This window comes from Apis dorsata, unplaced genomic scaffold, assembly GCF_000469605.1.
Source record: "Apis dorsata unplaced genomic scaffold, Apis dorsata 1.3 scaffold_156, whole genome shotgun sequence".
Taxonomy (NCBI): domain Eukaryota; kingdom Metazoa; phylum Arthropoda; class Insecta; order Hymenoptera; family Apidae; genus Apis; species Apis dorsata.
In genome coordinates this window covers 204997-226037 of record NW_006263446.1, presented here as the reverse complement: position 1 = coordinate 226037, position 21041 = coordinate 204997, and the positions used below count along the sequence as shown (strand labels likewise).

The following is a 21041-nucleotide window of genomic DNA, read 5'->3' as shown; positions in this document are numbered from 1 at the left end:
TTTTTTTTTTTTTAATATAAATAATGAGCTATATTTATTTATTTTTAATTTTGACATATCAACAACAAGTATATGATAAATTCAAAGAAATAAATAGTTAATATTCAAAATGAAATATATAATTTTTGATAATACTACAAGAATTGTAACACAATTAATATTTACTTATAAAAATTATTCTATAATTTATCCTATCTATCTAATTTTGAGATTAATACGCTCAGGTTTTTTTTTATTCATGATATAAATATTTTAAATGTCAATATAAATTTTAATATCATACATTGTTATATTATTTCTATAAAAAAGAACTTCCATAATAAACGATCTCTCTCAAGTGAAGATCAAAATCAGTTCATCGATCTTGCGACCAATTTTATCCTCGACTCACCTGGTGTGTCCTCCATTGGGACCCGAAGTGTTCTTGATGGTGACGTAGACCTCGGTCTTTGTCGTGAGTTGACCGTCGGAGACGGTTACATAAAGGAACAGGTTCTGCCCTCCCTGGAAAGAAGAAGCAAGAAACATCGTTCAATTCTTGAAGCGACCGTATGCAGCTCGTGTTACGTTCTTATCGTCTTGAGCAAAGGAGGAAAAAAGATGACAGCACGTAAACGCGTATCTTGCCCTCGTCTAACGTACACGGCTCGTTTAGATGCATCGCAATGATGCGCAGTATTTCGTATCTGATGCCAGTCCAGACGTATAGAACGTAATAAAGAACGGTTAATGGTAAACGTAATTCCATTTGAAGAAATAAACTTGACCTTTAAGTGGTCTCTACTACTTTAAATTTCTTGTTTTTTAAAATTTTTTAAAATTTCACTTAAGATATATATTATAATTAAATACGATTATAAATAAAATAGATGTTATTAAAAAGTATGTTGAAATAATTGTACTAAGATAATTCATTTTTATTTGGGTGTACAACAATTGTTAAATTACCACTCAAATATGGCGAGAATTATAATTAATAAGTAATAAAGAAGTCTTATTACTTTTAGAGTAAATTATGTACTGATAAAAATTATCATTACTGATATGTTCTATTTATAATACTTATATTTTAATATGATTCTATAATGTATTAAATTATGTCATTTAAAACATTAATGATATTTTTTTCTAGATTAAAAATTCTCCAAGAATTGGAAATTCTCGATCAAAGCACAATTAATTTCACACACAATATTGAAATTCATTTGAACAAAGAATAATTATTCAAAGATAAAAAGAATTCCTATATTCGTTGTAGTGGTTTTAATTTAAACGTGAAAATAATTAAGATAGGGATTAGAAGGTACATTTACTTTATTTTTGAGCGTTTCATTAACGTAGATAATGCCCGTGCTATTGTCGATGAAGAAAGGAAGCGAGGGTTGCGGGCTCTCGTTTCCGTTGTAATTGTGCCCAAGAGGTTCCAAGCCATAGGTTAGCTGATCCTGTTCATTGTCCTCGGCACGGGCTCTAGTCACCACGCTTCCTACAGGCTCTGAATCAAGAAGCACCAGATTTCGGTCTATCCACATCACGGGTGGTGTGTTGTCGCTGAATTGGCTTCCTACAATGAAAATTAATTGCCAAGGTTGGTTCACGTTCAGTTTGCACATGTTGGGTATAATTATACTTAACTTGAATGGGGAAAATAAATTTTAATACATTTTCGATAAATTGAAAAATTTTATTTTATCATTGATAAAAATTACAAATTATACGTAATAAGTATGGAAATGATTAAAATTAGATGCAGATTAAAATTCAAAGTAAAAAATATAAAACAATCTAAATATAATCAAAAATTACTATTGTCAGTTGTTACTTTTATTTCAATGAAATTAAAATTAAAATTATGTATAATAATTAAATAAATCTAAACAATTATTATTATTATATACTCGTATATGTATGTGTATCACTTTATTGTAACGATTTATAAGAAAAAATTTAATATTACCTTCCAAAGGAAACTACTTTATCGATTAATCGCCGACTTATCGATTAAAACTGTTTTATCGTTTTTTCATGGAATACAAATTATCGCAACTATCATAAACTTCCTATTCTCGATCCTCGAATATTTACTTCCATCCACGATTCAACGTATCGATTTTGAATTGAATTTTATGTAATCATTCTTTTCTTTTTTTTTTTTTTATCGAATCCGATTAATTCGTACACAGAACGAAACGGTTTTCCGCTTGAGATCTAATTAAGTTTGGATTTACTGAACGATAATGAGAGAGAGCCGCGGATGGCTTGAGAGATCGGCCTTGATATGCATTCTTATCCTAGATTTTGAGTTCATATCGTCAAGTAGAGTGTAACCTTTCATGCTGTATTCAGAGATTGCAGATTTTTCGTTCCTTTTCGTAAATAACGAAATAACGAGATCCAATTTTTGAAATATATCCTTTCGTCTCATCTCATCTCAAACATATACATTAGAAGTCGTTCATTCTGTGAATTCTTTACCTTACCTTATATTCATTCAAATAAATTTTTTTCCTATTAATTTAATCCAATCTTAAATCATTGGAGAATAAATGATTGTTTTTCTAAAATTTTTAAATTTTTTTAATATCTTGTTTCAATATAATTTCAAGAATTTTAATAGAAAAATTATTTTTGTATGTTTATTTCATTCTATAATACCATATTTCACGTTATTCGTTTTACAATTTCTATATAATTTTTGTAATGCTAGCTTCTATATAATCTAAGATAATTTAATATACATTTTACGATATTAAATTCCATATTATAATCTAAAAAAGGAAAATAATGAATTTATATATTACATTAATTATATATTTATTATTTTCTTCCTTTTCAAATATTTTCTTTTCTAGTTGTTTTCTAAAGAAATAATGAATTACCTATAAAAGAAACATAAAATTTTTCAGACAACTACTTTCTACATATATTTTTTTATTTTATTATTTACATTTATTTTATAAAATAAAAATATTTTTCTACAAATACATTTATTTCTATATATGGATGATTGGATCATTGCATTGCTCTAAATTATCATCTCAATAATTCCTTATACATTACGTTCAATTTCACCATGTCGATCACATAAATTATCCGATTTGTTGTACCTTCCGTGTAAGAGGTCGTTCGTGCGTTACCAAGCGATATAACGTATGATCATTCGTCGTGCCGGTTCAATTCTCGGTAGTATAAGATACCGTTGCACCGAGTATCGGTATTACCACTCTTATCTACGATTTCGAGATCTCAATCGGCAGTTCTTCTCAGCCGAGAAAACACGGTAGCTGTTTGAAATAATAGATCGTACGTCGCCTACCGAGTTACCTCGTTCGTTTTAATTTATATTCGCGTTGAATGAAACAGCGTGCACTTGTACTATAACAGTTTCATTATATGCGCTACGTATATTTATTATTTCATCGTGAAAATATTTTTATACGATTTACGAATCTGAAAAATGAATTTTTTAGAAATTTTAAGAATAAAACTCAAGATTGTGAAAGTGGATTGTTGCATGATTTTTTTTTTTCATAGTAATTTAAAGATAAAAACAAATTTTTTATCAGTGATTTTTTAGTTTTTATGTTATATATTATCATGCATAAAACGATTGGATAATTTCTATTTCTTGAAAAATTTTTAAATTTGGCGCCATTTATGCAAAAATGTCATTTCTATCGCATGGTTATGATTATTTTATCGAAGTTTATTTCGTTTGTTCATGTTACAAAAGAGGTTAAGAAATATAAATTATTTATTTTAATTTAAAAGATGCACAATTCCATCTGTGTGCATTGAATTCCATCGTCCATAAATATATTTATATTCTTAACCTAACCTAACGCAAATTGAAATTACTCAATTTATAACTCAATAAGTAAGCTTCAACTGGCATTTCTGCATATCAAGTTTTATATATTTCTTTTGATTCATAAAATTAAAATACTATTTTCAAAGATTATCCATAAATATATCAACATTCCATACAATTTCTACAATTTATCTGAAAAATTAAATTGGTTATAACTAAATAAGTAAACTTCAACCGACATTTTTTCATTACTAACTTTTGACCTCCAATTTGTCTCACAAATATATCAATATCCTGAATAAAATACACACAGGAAGAAGAACTGAATAAGACAGTTCCGTTAGTTAACTAACAAACTTTACGATCTCAGTAATTATTCGCTAATGTTACAGCACAATGTTCACCGTTCCAAAGGCTCGAGCGTTTGTTCAACACAAGCATACCAATGAGCTTTCGTGCGAACAAGAGAAAGTCCTCATTATCAGCCTGTTTCCTTACCATGTTTCGCAATTTCGATTTGATTTCAATATCACTAGACGTTAGCTATGCATTCTCATTGGATTCCAACCTGATTTAAATAAGATAGTAACAGACTTAATAATATGTATGATAAAAATTAATGATAAAAAAAAAAATCTTTTGCATAAAATAAATTAGATAATTTAGAATTTAATTAATATAAAATGTCCAAACATGAAATGTATAATATTTTTCAATCAATTGTAATTGTTCATTATAATATTTTATGAAATATCTGTTATAATAGATACAATATTATATTGTGTAAATAATTCTATTTTTCTCTAAAACTTTTGACAGAGATAATTATAATTCAAAAAATTAATTTATTATTCAAAGTATAAATAATATATTTTTTCTTATTTATAATCAAGTTAATTCAATAAATAAATATTTAAACATTCTTCCACTTTTTCAGTTTATCTCTTAAAATAAATCCAACAAATCTTAAAAACCAATTACTCATTTTTCCATTTCTTCATCTTTTAGAAAATCATCATTTAGAGTATAAACAGCTCAAAAATCATCCACAGAAGAATTAAAATTAATCGCTTTTCAAATATTCTATCGATGAATAGCTATCAATAAGCTAGAACCAACATTGCAAAATAAAAATAAAAATAAAACAAAAAAAATTCAATTTATTTTATAGAACACATGCATTTGGTAAAAAGCATCATCATCATTTCGATTTATTCGCACAGAATTCTTCAATTATCAATCTTATGATCAATCTTCTAATCGCGATAAGATATCAAGGGAAAAAAAAGGAAAAAAAAAAAAAAAAAACGCCAGGAAGCGGTAGCATTTAATTAGAGTAAAGTAGGCAGAAGGATTAGAATCGAGAAAAACACGTATTCATGACTGGCAAATTTGCCCGTAACGTGGATCATTAAAATTTATGGATGTTGTCTGCCTGATGACTTTCTTCGTTCGCGTGTTTTCCAGTTGATCGGAGGATCGCGAAAACACAGTTCTAATGGACATCATATAGCCCAGCCTTGTAATTAAGGCGTGAAAGATTAGCCCTCGATTCGAATTTATGGTAATTAACGTTGGAGGAGGTTTTTTTTTCTTTTTTTATCTGATCGAGGATGGTTTCTTACGTCTTTTCTACGTGGATCCAGTATTACGATTTTTTTTTGATCGATTTTGTAAATCTGAGCTTCGATCGCAATATTAAGGATATTTGCAATTTTTCTGGAAATGTCAGCATGGTAAATTAACGTGTGTAAGGTAGATTAAATTTTTCAAAAATATTATAAGCTAATTTATAATTTTGAATATTAGTATATTGGCTTTTATCATTTTTCACGAATGAGTGTAGTTATAAAAATAGCCTAATATAATACATAATGAATAGCCAATAGGTATATTAAATTAAATTAACTGTGAAATTAGTTTCTTGATAGTTACAGTATATATATATTATATTTGCTATTTTTTGCTGAATTAATAGCAATAATTATCTGTTATTGTTTAATTTTATAAACTACAAAGAAATTTCGGCATTTTAGTCCGATTATATTAATCCCATTAAATAAAGTTCAAATATTCTTGACATTTCGAAGAAATTAAAAGCTACATGACGATCTCGACTCAAAATCTTTCACTCAACCGTGATAATTCTATTATATTTTCAATATCCTACAACGAGAATGATTTTCAATTGTCAATAATAAATCAATCTCAATTTTGTGAAAAAATTAAACCAACCAATAGTTCGATGATTTTCTTCTCTTTTTCGTGTTAAAAAAAAAAGAAAGATTCATGATAAATTATATTTAACTATATATACGCATAACTAATGAATCAATTAGCAGACTTTATAATAATGTCAATGATTGTTGAGCATTAATTCACAGTCATCGATTTGAAAAACGATATTCCAAGCTATCCTTCATTAACCTTATATCATTGATCCTTCTGGAGTATTAACCAACTTTGTGGTTTCCAATATTTTTGAAATGATTTTAAATTTATGTATCTCGGTAAAAATGTCGTATAAATCAAAGAAAGTTTTTCTTCTTTTACAGAAGAAGGTTAATATTACAGAATAAAAAATTGATAAAAATATTATCGTGTTTGGATTATTCTCGTAAATGTAATATTTTTTTTTTTATTCCCTGACATATTAAGCAATTTTTAAATTCTATTCTATCGTTACCACTATTTTTTTATACGAACGTATTCCTCTTTTTTACATGATTAAAGAAGGAATATTTTACACGGTGTATAATTTGCATTTAATATTTGTCTTAATCTCGAGGAGAAAAAATGAGAATCACAGAGTGTGTTATCATTTTGTTGCGGGCCGTGAATTCATAAGTTTGGAACACCGACTGGACAAATAAACGATAAGCATAAATTTCGCCTCTGTTATTGCGGTCGCGGCATTACAATGCCACGAGTCGCGACATCGGTGTACAAGGTGCTTCTTTATTTCGAGCACCGGCGTGTTATAGCGGTATTGAAGTCACTGCACCGTGAGAATACAGTTACGCGGTTATTCTCGTGAAATAATGGTCGGCATTAATGATCGGTATAAAACATAATACTATTAAAATTTTCGATAACTCTTTTACCGTTGCTAAAGAATATTTAAGATTAGAAATTTTTCTTGCGAAGAGTATTTGTCAAGTAAAAAGTATACTTAAAGCAATGTAAAGATTAATAAATTTTTGTAATTTTCTTTTTTTTTCTAAAATTTGAAAATTTTATTTGAGGATACAAAAGGTATAAATCTGATACATCTATATATATGTATAATAATTTATATATACTGTTTTATTAAGTTTACCTTCATGTTCATTAACACTACAACACTAATGCCACGTGATTATTAACTACTAGTTTTATATTTTTCTCACATTTATATCTCTCTACGTACATCTCCAACGAAAGACATCTCAATTTCCCAATAAACCGCAAAAAAAGAAGAAAAATGAAAAAAAATAAAACAAAACAAAAATTAATGTCCACTCTTCAAAAAATTCAAAATTTTTCTCCATCTTAACGAAAGAGTCCCAATTTCCCCATAAACAAAAAAAGAAGAAAAAAAGAAAAATTAATGGAGTGTAAAGGTTGACTGGCCAATAGTGTGGTCAACGAGCAAAGGAACAAGACGGAGAAAGTGGGACGATGAAAGTGCGACCAAACGACAGGGCTGCCACTGTGTGCGCATGTCAGTATGACCTGCGTCGAATCATGGGTTTTTCACCGGCGTCGGAAATGCAAGGGATCTACTTGTTGCTCGACTCTTCCCTCGAGTCAGGTGTCGCGTACGAATCGGGACCATTAACGAGATTGTCAATCTGTCCCACTTATTTAATTACAGGCAAAGAAAAGAGAATAGAAAATAGTTTCCAGAAATTGGATAATCTATATATATAGTATTATTATCAGAGGCAGTATTCAGAAAATGATAAAGATATTGGATTAAAGATGAATGAAATTTGTAAAATCATTCAAAAATATAAGTCCAAATGGATAATATTTGTAAAAATTAAAGGATTAAAGGAATAAATAATTTTTCATTGATATAAAAATTATGATTGATAAATATAATTATAAAAAATGAAGTTAAGCAATTATTAATAATAGAAGATTAAAATTAATTCTTGATATATATAATTAGTTTATTGATGAGTTTAACGAAAATTGAGATTAGGGGATCTTGTGATATTATGATTGATGTTTGATAAACATCTATTGCTTAGAATTAGTGAAAGTAGTTTTTGAAACTCTTTAGGGAAAGTTTTTATGAATTTATAAATATACATGCATATACAATCTATGATAAATTATAATCTATGATATGACAAATATATTCTTAAAAATAAGTTGATCATTTTAAATATCTCACTTCATAATAAGAACATTATATATTAATGATAAGAAAAGTTGTTTCAGATAAAATTGGTTATACAGATAAATAAACGTGTTAATGTCACATGAAGGTCAACTTTATCTTATGAAGGTCAAAGAAAAATATAAAAACAATTTTTTTTTACATTAAATGTAAAAAAAAAAAAAAAAAACAAGTACTAATTAACCTCAATAGATACAGTTTTAGGGTCAACATGATTTTTAATTGGCTGTCAATTAACATGTAAAAACATTGAAAAAAAAAAGGATAATTTTTTTATTAGTATTTATTTACGAAAACTATTCTCTTTTAATAAAAAATTATTTATATACATCAATGAAAGATTAATAAAATTATTAATTAAAGAAATTTTGTTGATTTTTGAAAAAATAACATCTCCATCAACTATTCGTAAGAGAATAAATATTTCCTTTGACAGTGTTTAATTATAAGCATTCAGCAATTATATTTATCAATAGTTTTAGCACAAGATAGACAGAAATTCTCGTTAATGGATAGAAAGTCAAGCGCTCTCGACTTTGATATATACTTGAATAGCAAGACTCAAGTCTTACTCTTAAAATATCTGAGAGCTCTTTCAGTTTTCTGTACATTTCTGTAATGCCAGCATATTTTAGACAGTAGTAACGACTTACCTTGAAAAGAGAATTGATTGTAAAAAAGAATTTATAATTGTTTAAAAATTTAATGCTATTTATATTATACAATATAATAAAATTTAAAAAATTTTAAAATAGATAATTTATAAAATAATTATCGTCAAAATTTTTAAAAATTTTTCAAGATTCAGCATTGATAATACATAAATTATCAATAAATCTTTTTCTCGATAAATTATTCGATTCTTATCGAAATTTTGAAAATAATGGCAAAAAAATTCGAAACAGGTTTAGAAAATAAATAATCTTTTCATCATAAATTTTTTTTTTAAACTTCTTACGTCAGACACAGAAAATATATTTTTCCAGCTATTTGTAGACGTTCAATTTTATCTTTTTATCAGAAATAAAAATATTTAAGATATAAAGTTTGAAAAACTATTTTTTTGAAACTCGCTATCGAAAAATATAACATATATAAATATCAAATATATCGTGTTAAGTTGAAGTTGAAAAATTTTGAAAAAAAAAAAAAAAAACAGATACACATTTCTTCCCATCTTTCCATATAATATAATGTTCTTAAACAATTTCTTAAACAATTTCTGTAATGCTTTCTAATAATTTGTTCAAAAAAAAAAAAATAGATTAATCGCACGTAACGATTACACATGCAACTTTTAAAGAATGACTCGTGGAGAATGGATAGATCTAAGTAAGTACTTACGTACTTCAAGTAATGTGAGATGCAACAGGATCTGAAAGTGAACTATTCGGTTTCCATCTTTCGCTCTAACGCTACAAAAATATACCGCGGATAGTTTCTCATTTCTACGTGAAATTTCATCGCAAAAAGACCATGAATTTTTGGAATACAACCACGACTGTTTGCATAATTAGATACAATAAAATTATAAATTTAATTGTGGCTAATACTTGACCCTACAACAATTAAGATTTTCCTTTATTTTTTATAATATTAAAATAATTATAAATATGAAACTTATGATTAGATTTAATTTTATAATTTTAAACTTAAATATTTTAATATGTATATATTGATTTTTTTCAAATTTTTTTTAATTAATACTTAAGCAGAAAAATTATATTTAGATTGGAAGATCTCAAAATGCTATTGTTAGAATTAAATCAAACTCATTTACTTATCAAATATTCTGTAATCTACTATAAACAACAAATTAAAAGGAATTCTTAATAAAATTCCTGATAAAATTAAAAAAAAAACAACATTTAAAATTTCGAAATTAAAATAGAAAGTGAAGAAATAAGTTACGATCCATATTACAATAATATTCGAAAGGAGCATCAAAAAGCGTGTTTATACATCACAAAATAAATCCCCGAGAGAAAGTTGGGGATTTAGCAAAGATCCAAACCAAAAAAAAAAAAAAAAGACTATAATTTAATATCTGTTCCCTGAAACATAAAAATCCATCGTCATTATTGCTTCACAATCGTTGTATAGCATCCCATGATGAGAAAATCTTTCGACGATCATCAAGACTCGAAAATCCACTTAATCGAAGGCCGATCTTTCGAAACCCATCGATTTCGTGGTATTCGACCAAGGTCGTGACGTCAACGAGGAACGCGTTGCCTTCCGGAAGCGGATACGTCCAGCGAAGCTTATGGGCGCTCGAAAGAGGCCGGGAGTCTCTCTCTCTCTCTCTCTCTCTCTCTCCTTTATTTTTACCTTTTGCTCGTTTTAACCGACTGTAGGGAACAGAACCGGAGAACTTTCACTTCGGTGAGGTCATCGTCGGTCCTTAAATATATTCCTTAGCATGACGCTTCACTTTCATGCATGGCGATACGCACACCGAAAATTCGTTTAGAGATTCGTATGGAGATTATGATTTTTGCGCGCAAAATTTCCTCCTTGTCGTTTCTAAATGAACGACTTTTATTTATAAATCGGATTCGAGTGTTATACGAAGATTAATAAGTATTTAGTAAGTTACGATATCTTTTGATGATTATTTGATACATGATATGTTTTTTGTAGGAGATAAATTGCATTGGTTAATATTGTCATGATCCAATTGTATGATCCAATTTTAAAAAATAATTGATCTTCGTATGACTTCCAGTTGACTTCCATATGGCCTTCATCTAAATCAAAGCTAATTAAATATTACATAATTTATCTTGTCATACCAAACAATATTTTATATAAGAACTTTTTTTTCATAACATTCTTTCATCAAAAGATATTCCATTGTGTAAAACAGACATTCTATATTGTAAATCTTATGTACATATAATTATAAATTATATGTTATTCATTTAATAAAATAATGCACAATAAATATTTATGTAAGAAATTTTTCTGTTAAAACTAGCTATCTGTGTAAATTTAATACTTGTTTAAATAATTAGGAAGTTTTGATATTAAGAAAGACATTTGTATTCGTGATAATAATAATAATATTTTAAGTGTACAAAAAAAAAGTGTACAAAAAAATGTTCGGTGATCAGCGGTATAAAGCCTTGAAATCTTTTCATCAGATTGCCTTGAGCGAATCTTAATGTGGCCATATGCGACTTGTAACATTATATTCAGGCATAAGTATATGTTTCGCGGTTTTGTGAATGCAGACGAGTTAAAATTTCACGAAGAACTTTTTCTTCTTCGTGTCACGCTAAAGGGGACACGATTCTCGTTTGTTATTTTATATATTAATTGGAAATTTATAACGTAGATAAATAATATTTTTGGTGGCAAAAACTAAGAGTGAAATATATGTATATAATAATAATGTAATTTAATGAAAATTGTATATGAAATATTTTTTATTAAATTTATAAGATAATAAGATTCTTTATAATTACTAAAATTTAATAATGCTAAAATAAAATAAAATGCTACAATTAATTATATAACAAAGATACGAATGAATAGATTTAACTTTATTTTCTAATTAATGTGTCGTAACAAATAATTTGTTCATATATGTTAATTATACAATTAATTATTTTCTGTGTGACGTATGTACATTATATTGCATTAATGGTATGTATTTTATATATAATTCATTCATAATTCATTATTAAATGCGTTAAATTTATAGAAGTCAATTAGTGCCACAAGAAGTTTGTAATGATTAAGTAATGGTTGTTCTATCAAACAAGTACCTGCGCCTGAATTACCGCACAACGCCGAGCATTTTCTCAGAGACACGAATGTCGGCACAAGAACGATCTTTTCTAATCAATTGCTATGTATTTAACGTGTAACACATTTCCAAGATGAAGATAATTATTCTTTAATTATATTTAATTATAATTTTCACATATATATATATATAAAGAATAAATTTATTTTTAATATAATTTTAATATTTATTCTCTAATTCTATTTATTTTTTATATTATTGATATAATTAAAAAAAAATCACGTTTAAAAAATACCGTTATCTTTATTGAATTATAAATATTTTTAACGTTTGCTAGAATAACTGTAAATCTTTTTTATTAATAATAATGTAATAAATAATATATTCAATCTTCATTTTAATATAAATTTTGTTTTTTTTTTTTGTTTTGAAAGCTAATACATTAATTATGGATCAAATTAATTTTCAAAAATTATTATTAAATTTTTCAAATATTAAAAATCCCATTTAAAAATATATTTAATCTAATAAATTTCTTTCTAGAAACAGACAAATAAAGAAAAGATAAAAAAGAAGATAAATATCTATGAAAATACAATAAACTATATTCTACAAGCTATACATTCATCTTTCATTCCCAATAAAATCCTAAATATCTGAGAAACTCTTAAGAAATTTTCACAATGGACAATCCATCATTGTATGTGTATCATTGACTGGACGAATGCATGTTCATTAAACAAAAAGAATGCGTGATTGATACGTATGTGAACGCATAGTTGATCGATAATGCAAGAATGTGTTCCGAGAATGACTTTTCCGCACTTTTTCTGCATCATACTTTTCTGCAATGGTTTTTTTTAACGAATGGAAACGACCAAAAGTACGATCGTGATTCTTCCTCAACCAAAGAATTCGAGCGGAAAAATGGCTGCGCGACAAAATAAAACGACGAATGACTCGACCACTCGCCAGACGAATTAACGTTTAACAGCCGGTCGCATAATCGGGTCGCCAGACACCAAACAAGAAATCGTGTATCCAACCTTCATCGATAATCGTTCGTCTGCACAAGATCTGATCAAAATACGAATCCTTGCCGAAGAATCTCGGTAGTTTTCGAACAAATTATCGTCGCAAAAATATTTGGACATTAATATATTTTTCATCTTTCTATCTAATATTTATCAGTAATACAAATCTAATCAATTTTATTTAAAATGAATTGCAATAGCTGAAAAGTTTTTTTCAATTTTTAATCAGTGAAATGAAATTGATTGAATTTTATTTTATAGGTTATGTTAGGATATAGATTAGATTACTTACTATTTTAGATTAAGACAAAAAACTTTAATTGTCATAATTTGTATATCATTAAAATTCTTAATGAAATTTTTATCGTAAAATTCATTTTTTTTATTAATATAATATAATAATAATAAATTATCTATTAAACAATACACTCTAATTATAACACATGCCATAACTTTGTTCTATTTACAGATCGCAACTGTTGAAAAATGCCAAGAGGAGGCGCACTTAAACAGGAAGCACATGTAACTGAAGAGAACAATAAAAAAAGGTTGGCAGGCATGCGAAACAAACGATGAGAAAGAACATGAACAAGCGAAATAAACTTTCCTAATGCATATCTGGCAATTGCTATTTTCTTTTGACAAAAAGCCGTTATAAAAACCAATATGCAGTTGATAATTTGCAATCATCAATTATAACTACATCAAATTTTCTATTAATTTTATTACTAATTAAAAATTAATTCTATAATACAATAATAATAATAATTTCAATAATAATTTCAGTTATTTGTTAATAAATTTTTCATAATAAAATTTTTGAGGTTACAGAATGATGAATTCTTGGAATATGTTCAAACTTTTGATTGGTAAAATCATATCGAGAATATCATAAAAACAAATATATAAGCATATTCGTTTATTTATTAATGAGAGTTAGTAAAATTTCTTTCAGATAAAAATTGTTATATTCTTCTGCATTCTTTAAAGACTCGTGGAGTCATGCATCTTTGTGTTATCGGTTAACTGGCTTCTTTTTTTCGATGATATAAGTACTGTAAGTATCTTTGAAACTCAGAACCTACAAAAAAATGAATTACGAAAGAGTAATGGCATTACATCTATCGCAAGTATGTTCAAATATGTTCGAATCTTTTATAAATATTTTTTTAAAAATTTCATGAATACTAAAGATCAAATACTTTATTATATCTTACTACTATTATATGAATCCTATAAAATGATCTTTTTCATTAGATTTAAATTTATTTATAGGTACATAACGAACTTGATCCTATTACTAGTTAAAAGAATTCTACGTGCAGGTGTCTCTCAAGTCGCGACAACGACTTTCTATTTAAGTCTGTTTGGAAACTTCCTGGGCCTTTTAGTTAACAAAGCTATTTGAAGAATAATTTTTTTTAAAAAAATTTACGCTGACAAAAGAAAAATTTTCTTTCTTTGATATGAGATGTTAAAAATACTTTCATGAGAAACCTACTACATACTTTCATAAACTTCAATACTTTAGTTATGGAACAGAATACATATAATTCTTAATTTATACAACTTTGACACATTTCTTTATTCTTTGTATAAATGCCGTTGCTCTATTGTAATCGAAGTAAACACCGTTACTTTTTACAGTAATCAACATCACTATAAGCATTCTTTTAATGTATTTTGATTTCTCAAATAAATCTTTCCTATTTTTCTAAGTTTTTATTTCGTTTTATAATTTTATGTTTAACATATCGACATAAAAAAAAAATAAAAAAGAAAAAGATAAAATAAACAAAATCGATAAAATAAATGATAATTCGAATAGATCGAATAAATGATTTAAGTAACTTTCACTCGTACCCTTCACCACTACTCCATTAAATCATGGTATAGACTCGTTTACAAGTGAATCCGATATTACCTAGTCAAAGTTGGAAAATTCATATTTAAATCATAAATTTGAATTCCACGAGCAGTTCACTATTCAAATTAATTCGCAAATACATCTTTACTATTTTATTTAATCGTACAATTATGTATTTGGAAAGGAGAGAGACTTTTTTTATTTCGTGGCATCAATATTAAATAGAAAGGAATCGCTTGCAATGAACAGAATTCATTGTATCAAAGGCGGCAACTTAATGAAGTATGAGAAGAATGTTGCGTAGGTGCAATATGCATATAAGTATATGTATATGAAAGTGAACCATGATAAATAATTTGCAAGCTAAATACATACAAATATATTTATTGTGAGATGAGAAGAAATCTTTTTGTATCTTTTTTGATTGGATATATCACAAATATTTATTTATAATAATTATTTTCAAAAGTATATTTTCTTTCCTTTAAGTAATTAAAAAATATATATTTATGAATTTATAATATATTTACAATAAAATAAATAATAAAAATTATAATAACTGAACCAAAAATATCAACAATTAAAAGTAGAATACTTTTTTGAAAAAATTAGAAAAAAAAACTTAGATTTTTTTTAAAGTAAACTAAAAAAATTTTAATAATATTTATTGTTTTTTTGATTTATAAAATATAAAATATTAATCGTTCATTTTGATTAAATTTAACAAACTTTAAAAAGTTCTTTTAAAACATCATAAATATTGTCACATATTTTTTTATAGTTTTTTTTAATAGTTTTTTATAGAATGACAATTCACATTTATTATTTCACAATTTTTCTATGACATACATTATAATATGCTTTTTCAGGCCATAATATTTCATTGAACAGGTGAGAATCTCCATTATAGATTGAAAGCTGCAACGAATTTATTGCCAATGCATATGGCAGCATTTCGTAGAATATGATTTAAATATACATATTGTCCCGTTTATTAAACTTGTTTAAAATGCGTAATGAAAGTAATTTAAGATTTATTTAAAAAAATAAGAACTATATTTTCATAATTAATTTGAAAGAAAAAATTTGTATAATTAATTCGAAAAAAAAAATTTCAATTTTATTATTATATGATACAGATTACTTTAAAAATATTTAACGTTTAATTTCATTTAAAATTAGATATGAAATTTCAATAAATACATAATGTCGAATTGATTTATTTATATAGTGAACGATCATTTGTTTGTTAAATTTATTCCTCTACATTCTGATTTCGCATTATTTGAAGCATGCGTCAGAAGAAGTATTCTCGACGCTTTCTCCGGGATATATTAGAAAGTACAGGCTATAAAATCGTGGTTGAAAAACTACAAATATCATAGATTATTGGTAAAAGTTTTTCAAATTTAAAATGATTGTTCATCATTAAAATTTTCATTCATATTTAAATCAAAACTAAATAAATAATTATTGTAAATGTTAAGAATTATCGAATTTAAACGAATGTTCTTAATACTTTGAATATTACTGCCATTATTTTTCAAAAAAATAGAAACAAAATTTCGACTGTTTACAAAATCGTTAATTGAATAATAATACGTATATCAATTAAAATATATTAAAAAATAAAAAAAATATCTTACCGGCTCCATTCCATAGGCACAATGCCATAATAACGATAACCAATCTGACAAACATTGCGCTACATTGGTCTACGATACATGAAATATCAACAGAATCACATTCGACTCGCTGATACGTGGATCGATCCGAGCCACGATAAATCGAAACACTTTGATAGCTAGTTCTGTCGATGACATCTATCGAACTGTTACACTGTCAATCATATATATGCAAATGCATCTATCATTCATATAGATACATTTATTATTCTTTTTTGTCGATTTATTGAATATATCTTCATCATCACTCGATATCAATTATTATTAGATATATTGAAAAACAATTGCAGATTATATATAAACATTCCTCGAATATATTCGATATGAACACAAATTCACACAGATTCTCGATAAACTTCTTCACCTATATATTACACGCACAATTTTAATCAATGTTGATTAATGCACAATTCGAAAACACCAGCTCGAAAGTTTTGCTACTTGTTGTAGAATCAACTGGTTGGAACACGCAAAGCAGTCGACTTTCTCTCGAGTCAGATAATTAACCGGCACAAGTTTTTAGAACGATCACAGTTCGCAACGAAATATTAATTACGAATACACCGAACGCTAATAAATCATCACTGAAGTGAATTTCAAAAAACGTTTGAAATATTTCGGCCTCAATCGTATTAAAATTGTATATGTTGTCTCCAAGTTTATCATAATCTTTCTTTCATCTTGGTACAAATAACATTATACTCCTGTCAATCTATTTCTCGATCACTTTTCACTGACTCGAGGTTAAAAAATAACATGACTGTACTTGATTAGTCGAATCACTAATTCAAATTAAAGAAATGTACCGATCTTGCGCATTTTCAAATTAAAATTGATCACTTGTTAAGCCTTCCGATTTCGAAACAACGCCGCTCACGAACCAAGTACTGACTCTACGTGCATCGCGACGCGATCTGTTCGTGAATGCCGTGGCAGCCATGCCGATCAAACTGAAAGAACGCATATCATTGGCGTAATTACTAAAGAATCGAGTATCGAATTCATCATTTCGGTTCAATCAATTTTACTGAACAATTAAACAATGTATTATTGAATGAATTATTATATATTTTATTTCTTTTATCATTTTTTTTTATTTTTAAAGCTTCTATAATTTTTCATTAAATATTATTTTCTTAAAAATATTTTATGAAATTAGATAAAATTAGAAATTGAACAAATTATGTTTATTTAATTATGAAATAATGGAAAAGTTAGTAATTTACTTAAATGAAGCAATATCGATTCTTCCGAAATTTTTTAAAGTTTTATGCGTAATTACGCTTATGGTTTACTGTCAATTCTGTAAAATGTAAGAAAACTTCATTGGTCAACTTGTCTTCAGATTCTAAGAAATATACACATACACATTATATGCATTTAATTAAATTTTTATAATTCAGAATTGAATAAAATAAATATTTGAATGAAATGATTAATTTATTAAATATATATTTTAATTGTATAAAAAAAACATCTTTTAAAATAATCATTAAGTTTGATAAATCAATTTTATGTAATGTATAATAATGTAAATATAATTTATATGATATAATTCCAGGTAAAATAATTTAAATAAATAAAATCAATTTTATATAAAAAAATATTGTATAACGATTCTAAGCAATATGTTAATGTACTTATATTATTTATCAAAATAAAATTTTAATAACTAACCAATAGAATGTTAATTATAAAAAAAAATTTTCTTTAGAATTAATTTCATATAAGAATTTTTTAATTTATTTAATAAAACATAATAATAATAATATATTTAATTTATTTATTGTTTACATGTATTAAATAAGTTTTTTTTCCAAAAAGAAATAAATATTCAAGTAATAATCACTATATTTTTATTTCTAATATGTTTTATTATTATTATTATAAAAAATAGAATTATTTTTAAAAATACTTTTTTTATTTTTATCAAAATAAAAAAATAAAATAAAAATTATTTAATGTTATCGAAAAATACTTTCACTTATACATATATGACATATGTATATCTCTTTCTTAACTTTCTAATATATATTTATTTTAATAATTTTATTTTATATAATCTAATCTAATTTTATCTAATTTTATAAATATTTTCTAATACAAAAAAAAATTGTGTCAATATTAAAATATTGCACAAGTTATTAATATATTTTTTGCTATTTATTATATCAAAGACACTATATATTTTTAAGATCTTATATCTTTCATACTTTTATATGAATATAGCAATTATGATTTTTAGTGCTTTAAAAAAATGTGATTTTATTTTGTTATATTATTCGAATGATAAACGTAACCTTTTCCAGGCGTTAAAGTCTCAAAATTAATTGGTAACTTTGAGGTTTTGTAATGTAATGGATGTTTTTAAAAACCGACAAAGATACAAACATTATACATGTCTCTGTTTTTCAGTAATGGGACAGAGAAGATTTAGAGTTTCGGTAATTCATAGAGATGTTATTATTACATTTTGTAATAAAATTAATATCATTTGATTATTTTTTATACATATAAAATATTTTATTATAATTCGTTTTTCTAATTTTTACATTTCTTTATGACAAATATCAATATGAACTTTATATTGGATCAATATAACTTCTAAATAATTTAACAATCATTGGATAATTTAACAATCATCATTTTGAGATGGGTGTCCTTATTGCTCCGAAAACAGGAGATGCATCAATTAAGATTATACCACAAATGAAGAAACATACTACCATTTCTGATGAATCTTCTAAGAGTTTTATTTCCACAATATCAAAAAGACATGCTATTAAACAAAATGCTTTGATTATTGAATCGAATTACAACTCCATTAACAGTATGAACAAAGATTCACATAATCATTCAGTAACAGAAAATACAATTTCTGATGAAATGAGTAATTCTACGATTCATGATAGCTGTCAGTTTCCTTATTATAGGTTAATATTTTTATTATATTATTATTCAACATTTTTTTTATTAATACAGTTTTTATTTTATTAAACTTATAAATATCTCATAATTTTGTTGAAAATTTTTATTCTTAAATAATGATTTTTTTTGTTATATATTAAACATATATACATATATTATATTCATTAAATAATAAAAAAATTATTTACATATCTTTTTCTATAGGAGTAATAAAAGTAATGGATGTCCAGATGCAGTTTTGGTAAAGGATATAGGTGTATCGTGTATGCTTTTAAATCAAAATACTTCTGAAATATCTCCTGAAACAAAAACTATTGTTAAGCATCTTAAAAAAGAATACAATGATTTGTCTAACATTACAAGTAAAATAACTACATATACAAAAGACATATTAAGTCATTTATCAAAAAAAAATCAAAAAAAGCAGCAATTTCTTAAAAATTTGGTATTTAATTTTTCATATAATTTATAATGATAGAAATGAATTTAATATTCACATAATATGATATGATATAAATATAAAATATAAAATATAATTTTTATTTTATATTTATTTTTTTCATAAATCTAATTATAATTATTTCATAATTATAAATATAAATATAAAATATGTGAATTTTATAGGTATCTTCAAAACATGCAATGTCATCTCAGTATATAGATACTGAAGGTAATCTCTGTTTAAAATTAAGACTTTTTAGTAATGCTGAAACTCAATGTATTACTCAACAAGATGTTAAGAATTTCAATAATATATTATGCAAAGATGGATATAATATTAAGAAATTGTGTAGTAAACATTGTAATTATTACATTATATATTATTACATTATATACATATTACATAATATTTAAAAAAATAAAATAATTTTTTTATCTATATTTTTTTATATGTGTAGCTCAAATTTCAAGTAAAGAAAGTATAAAAATCAATAATATGAAAAAAAATTCAAAATATGAAAAAAACATTCAAACATTGGTTCAGTGTCAAGAAAACGAAACAAATACTTCGAGTTCAACATCACCTAGTGCATCTTCAGTATTTAATTATTTAATATTGAGTAAAAAAAGAACATCAAATGAATTTTTACATTCTAAATCTAACAAATTTGGTGATATGCATAAACATAGACATCTTAAAAATTTCATTGATAAAGATGGCAAAGATCATTTAAAAATACGTAATCCAATATTATTTACTAATTGGAAAGAAATTTCAAAATCAAAATCCAAAAATAAAACTTTTTTCAGTGAATCACAACAAACGGTTTGAACATAACAATTTAAAAATATTATATTATTTTATAATATAATTATAATTGTTTTTTTTAATTTTAATTACAGACTAACACAAAAAATAAAATTTTACAAGGAGATAATATGATCAACAATATATCTAATACCAAGTTTCATACAGTTAATATACGTATTATAAAAAAAAGTAAAAAAAATGTATAATTTTTATATTTTTTATGTTTTGATATATTCATATAATAAATATTTTTATATTACTATTAAATATTTGTTTTATTTACTCAATATTTATAATTTTAATATTTTTAATGATTTATT

The 21041-nt window shown here is 25.4% G+C and overlaps 2 protein-coding genes and 2 long non-coding RNA genes across 6 annotated transcripts in view; 2 read left to right on the top strand and 2 right to left on the bottom strand.

Moving 5' to 3' along the window:
* The window catches only part of LOC102676859 (tyrosine kinase receptor Cad96Ca), a 22565-nt gene extending 5077 nt beyond the window's left edge, over positions 1–17488 (bottom strand). The window contains exons 1-3 of the mRNA XM_006613518.1: positions 16503–17488; positions 1314–1564; positions 392–504 (exon numbers count right to left, since the gene is read on the bottom strand). Coding sequence (XP_006613581.1) covers positions 392–504; positions 1314–1564; positions 16503–16557 — 419 coding nt within the window. The 5' untranslated portion in view covers positions 16558–17488. The remainder of the gene's footprint in view (positions 1–391; positions 505–1313; positions 1565–16502) is intronic.
* Positions 13423–14707, top strand: LOC102676773. 2 transcript variants are annotated; one of them, XR_421410.2, is made up of 3 exons: positions 13423–13660; positions 13945–14119; positions 14265–14707. It is a non-coding gene; the product is annotated as an uncharacterized LOC102676773 (long non-coding RNA). The 2 variants fall into 2 exon arrangements; XR_004150131.1 differs by having other exon boundaries at positions 13425–14119.
* Positions 17489–18717: 1229 nt separating the features above from the next.
* LOC102676460 lies at positions 18718–20988 on the top strand. 2 transcript variants are annotated; one of them, XM_031509477.1, is made up of 7 exons: positions 18719–18874; positions 18957–18985; positions 19194–19474; positions 19674–19914; positions 20094–20271; positions 20369–20736; positions 20814–20988. In XM_031509477.1, exons 2-7 carry the CDS (start codon positions 18959–18961, stop codon positions 20925–20927), a joined length of 1209 nt encoding a protein of 402 aa, XP_031365337.1. In that variant the 5' UTR covers positions 18719–18874; positions 18957–18958; the 3' UTR covers positions 20928–20988. The 2 variants fall into 2 exon arrangements, with proteins under 2 accessions (XP_031365336.1, XP_031365337.1); XM_031509476.1 differs by having other exon boundaries at positions 18718–18985.
* LOC116185311 lies at positions 19281–20129 on the bottom strand. The gene is made up of 2 exons (XR_004150132.1): positions 19967–20129; positions 19281–19768 (listed from the first exon to the last, which is right to left on the bottom strand). It is a non-coding gene; the product is annotated as an uncharacterized LOC116185311 (long non-coding RNA).
* Positions 20989–21041: the final 53 nt, after the last annotated feature.

Excerpts from the sequence above, each read along its gene's own strand:
- LOC102676460 (XM_031509476.1), top strand. The coding sequence starts at position 18,899 with ATGGATGTTTTTAAAAACCGACAAAGATACAAACATTATACATGTCTC. Across the intron at positions 19,475-19,673 it reads TGTCAGTTTCCTTATTATAG|GAGTAATAAAAGTAATGGAT; the intron begins GTTAATATTTTT and ends CTTTTTCTATAG. Across the intron at positions 19,915-20,093 it reads AGCAATTTCTTAAAAATTTG|GTATCTTCAAAACATGCAAT; the intron begins GTATTTAATTTT and ends TGAATTTTATAG.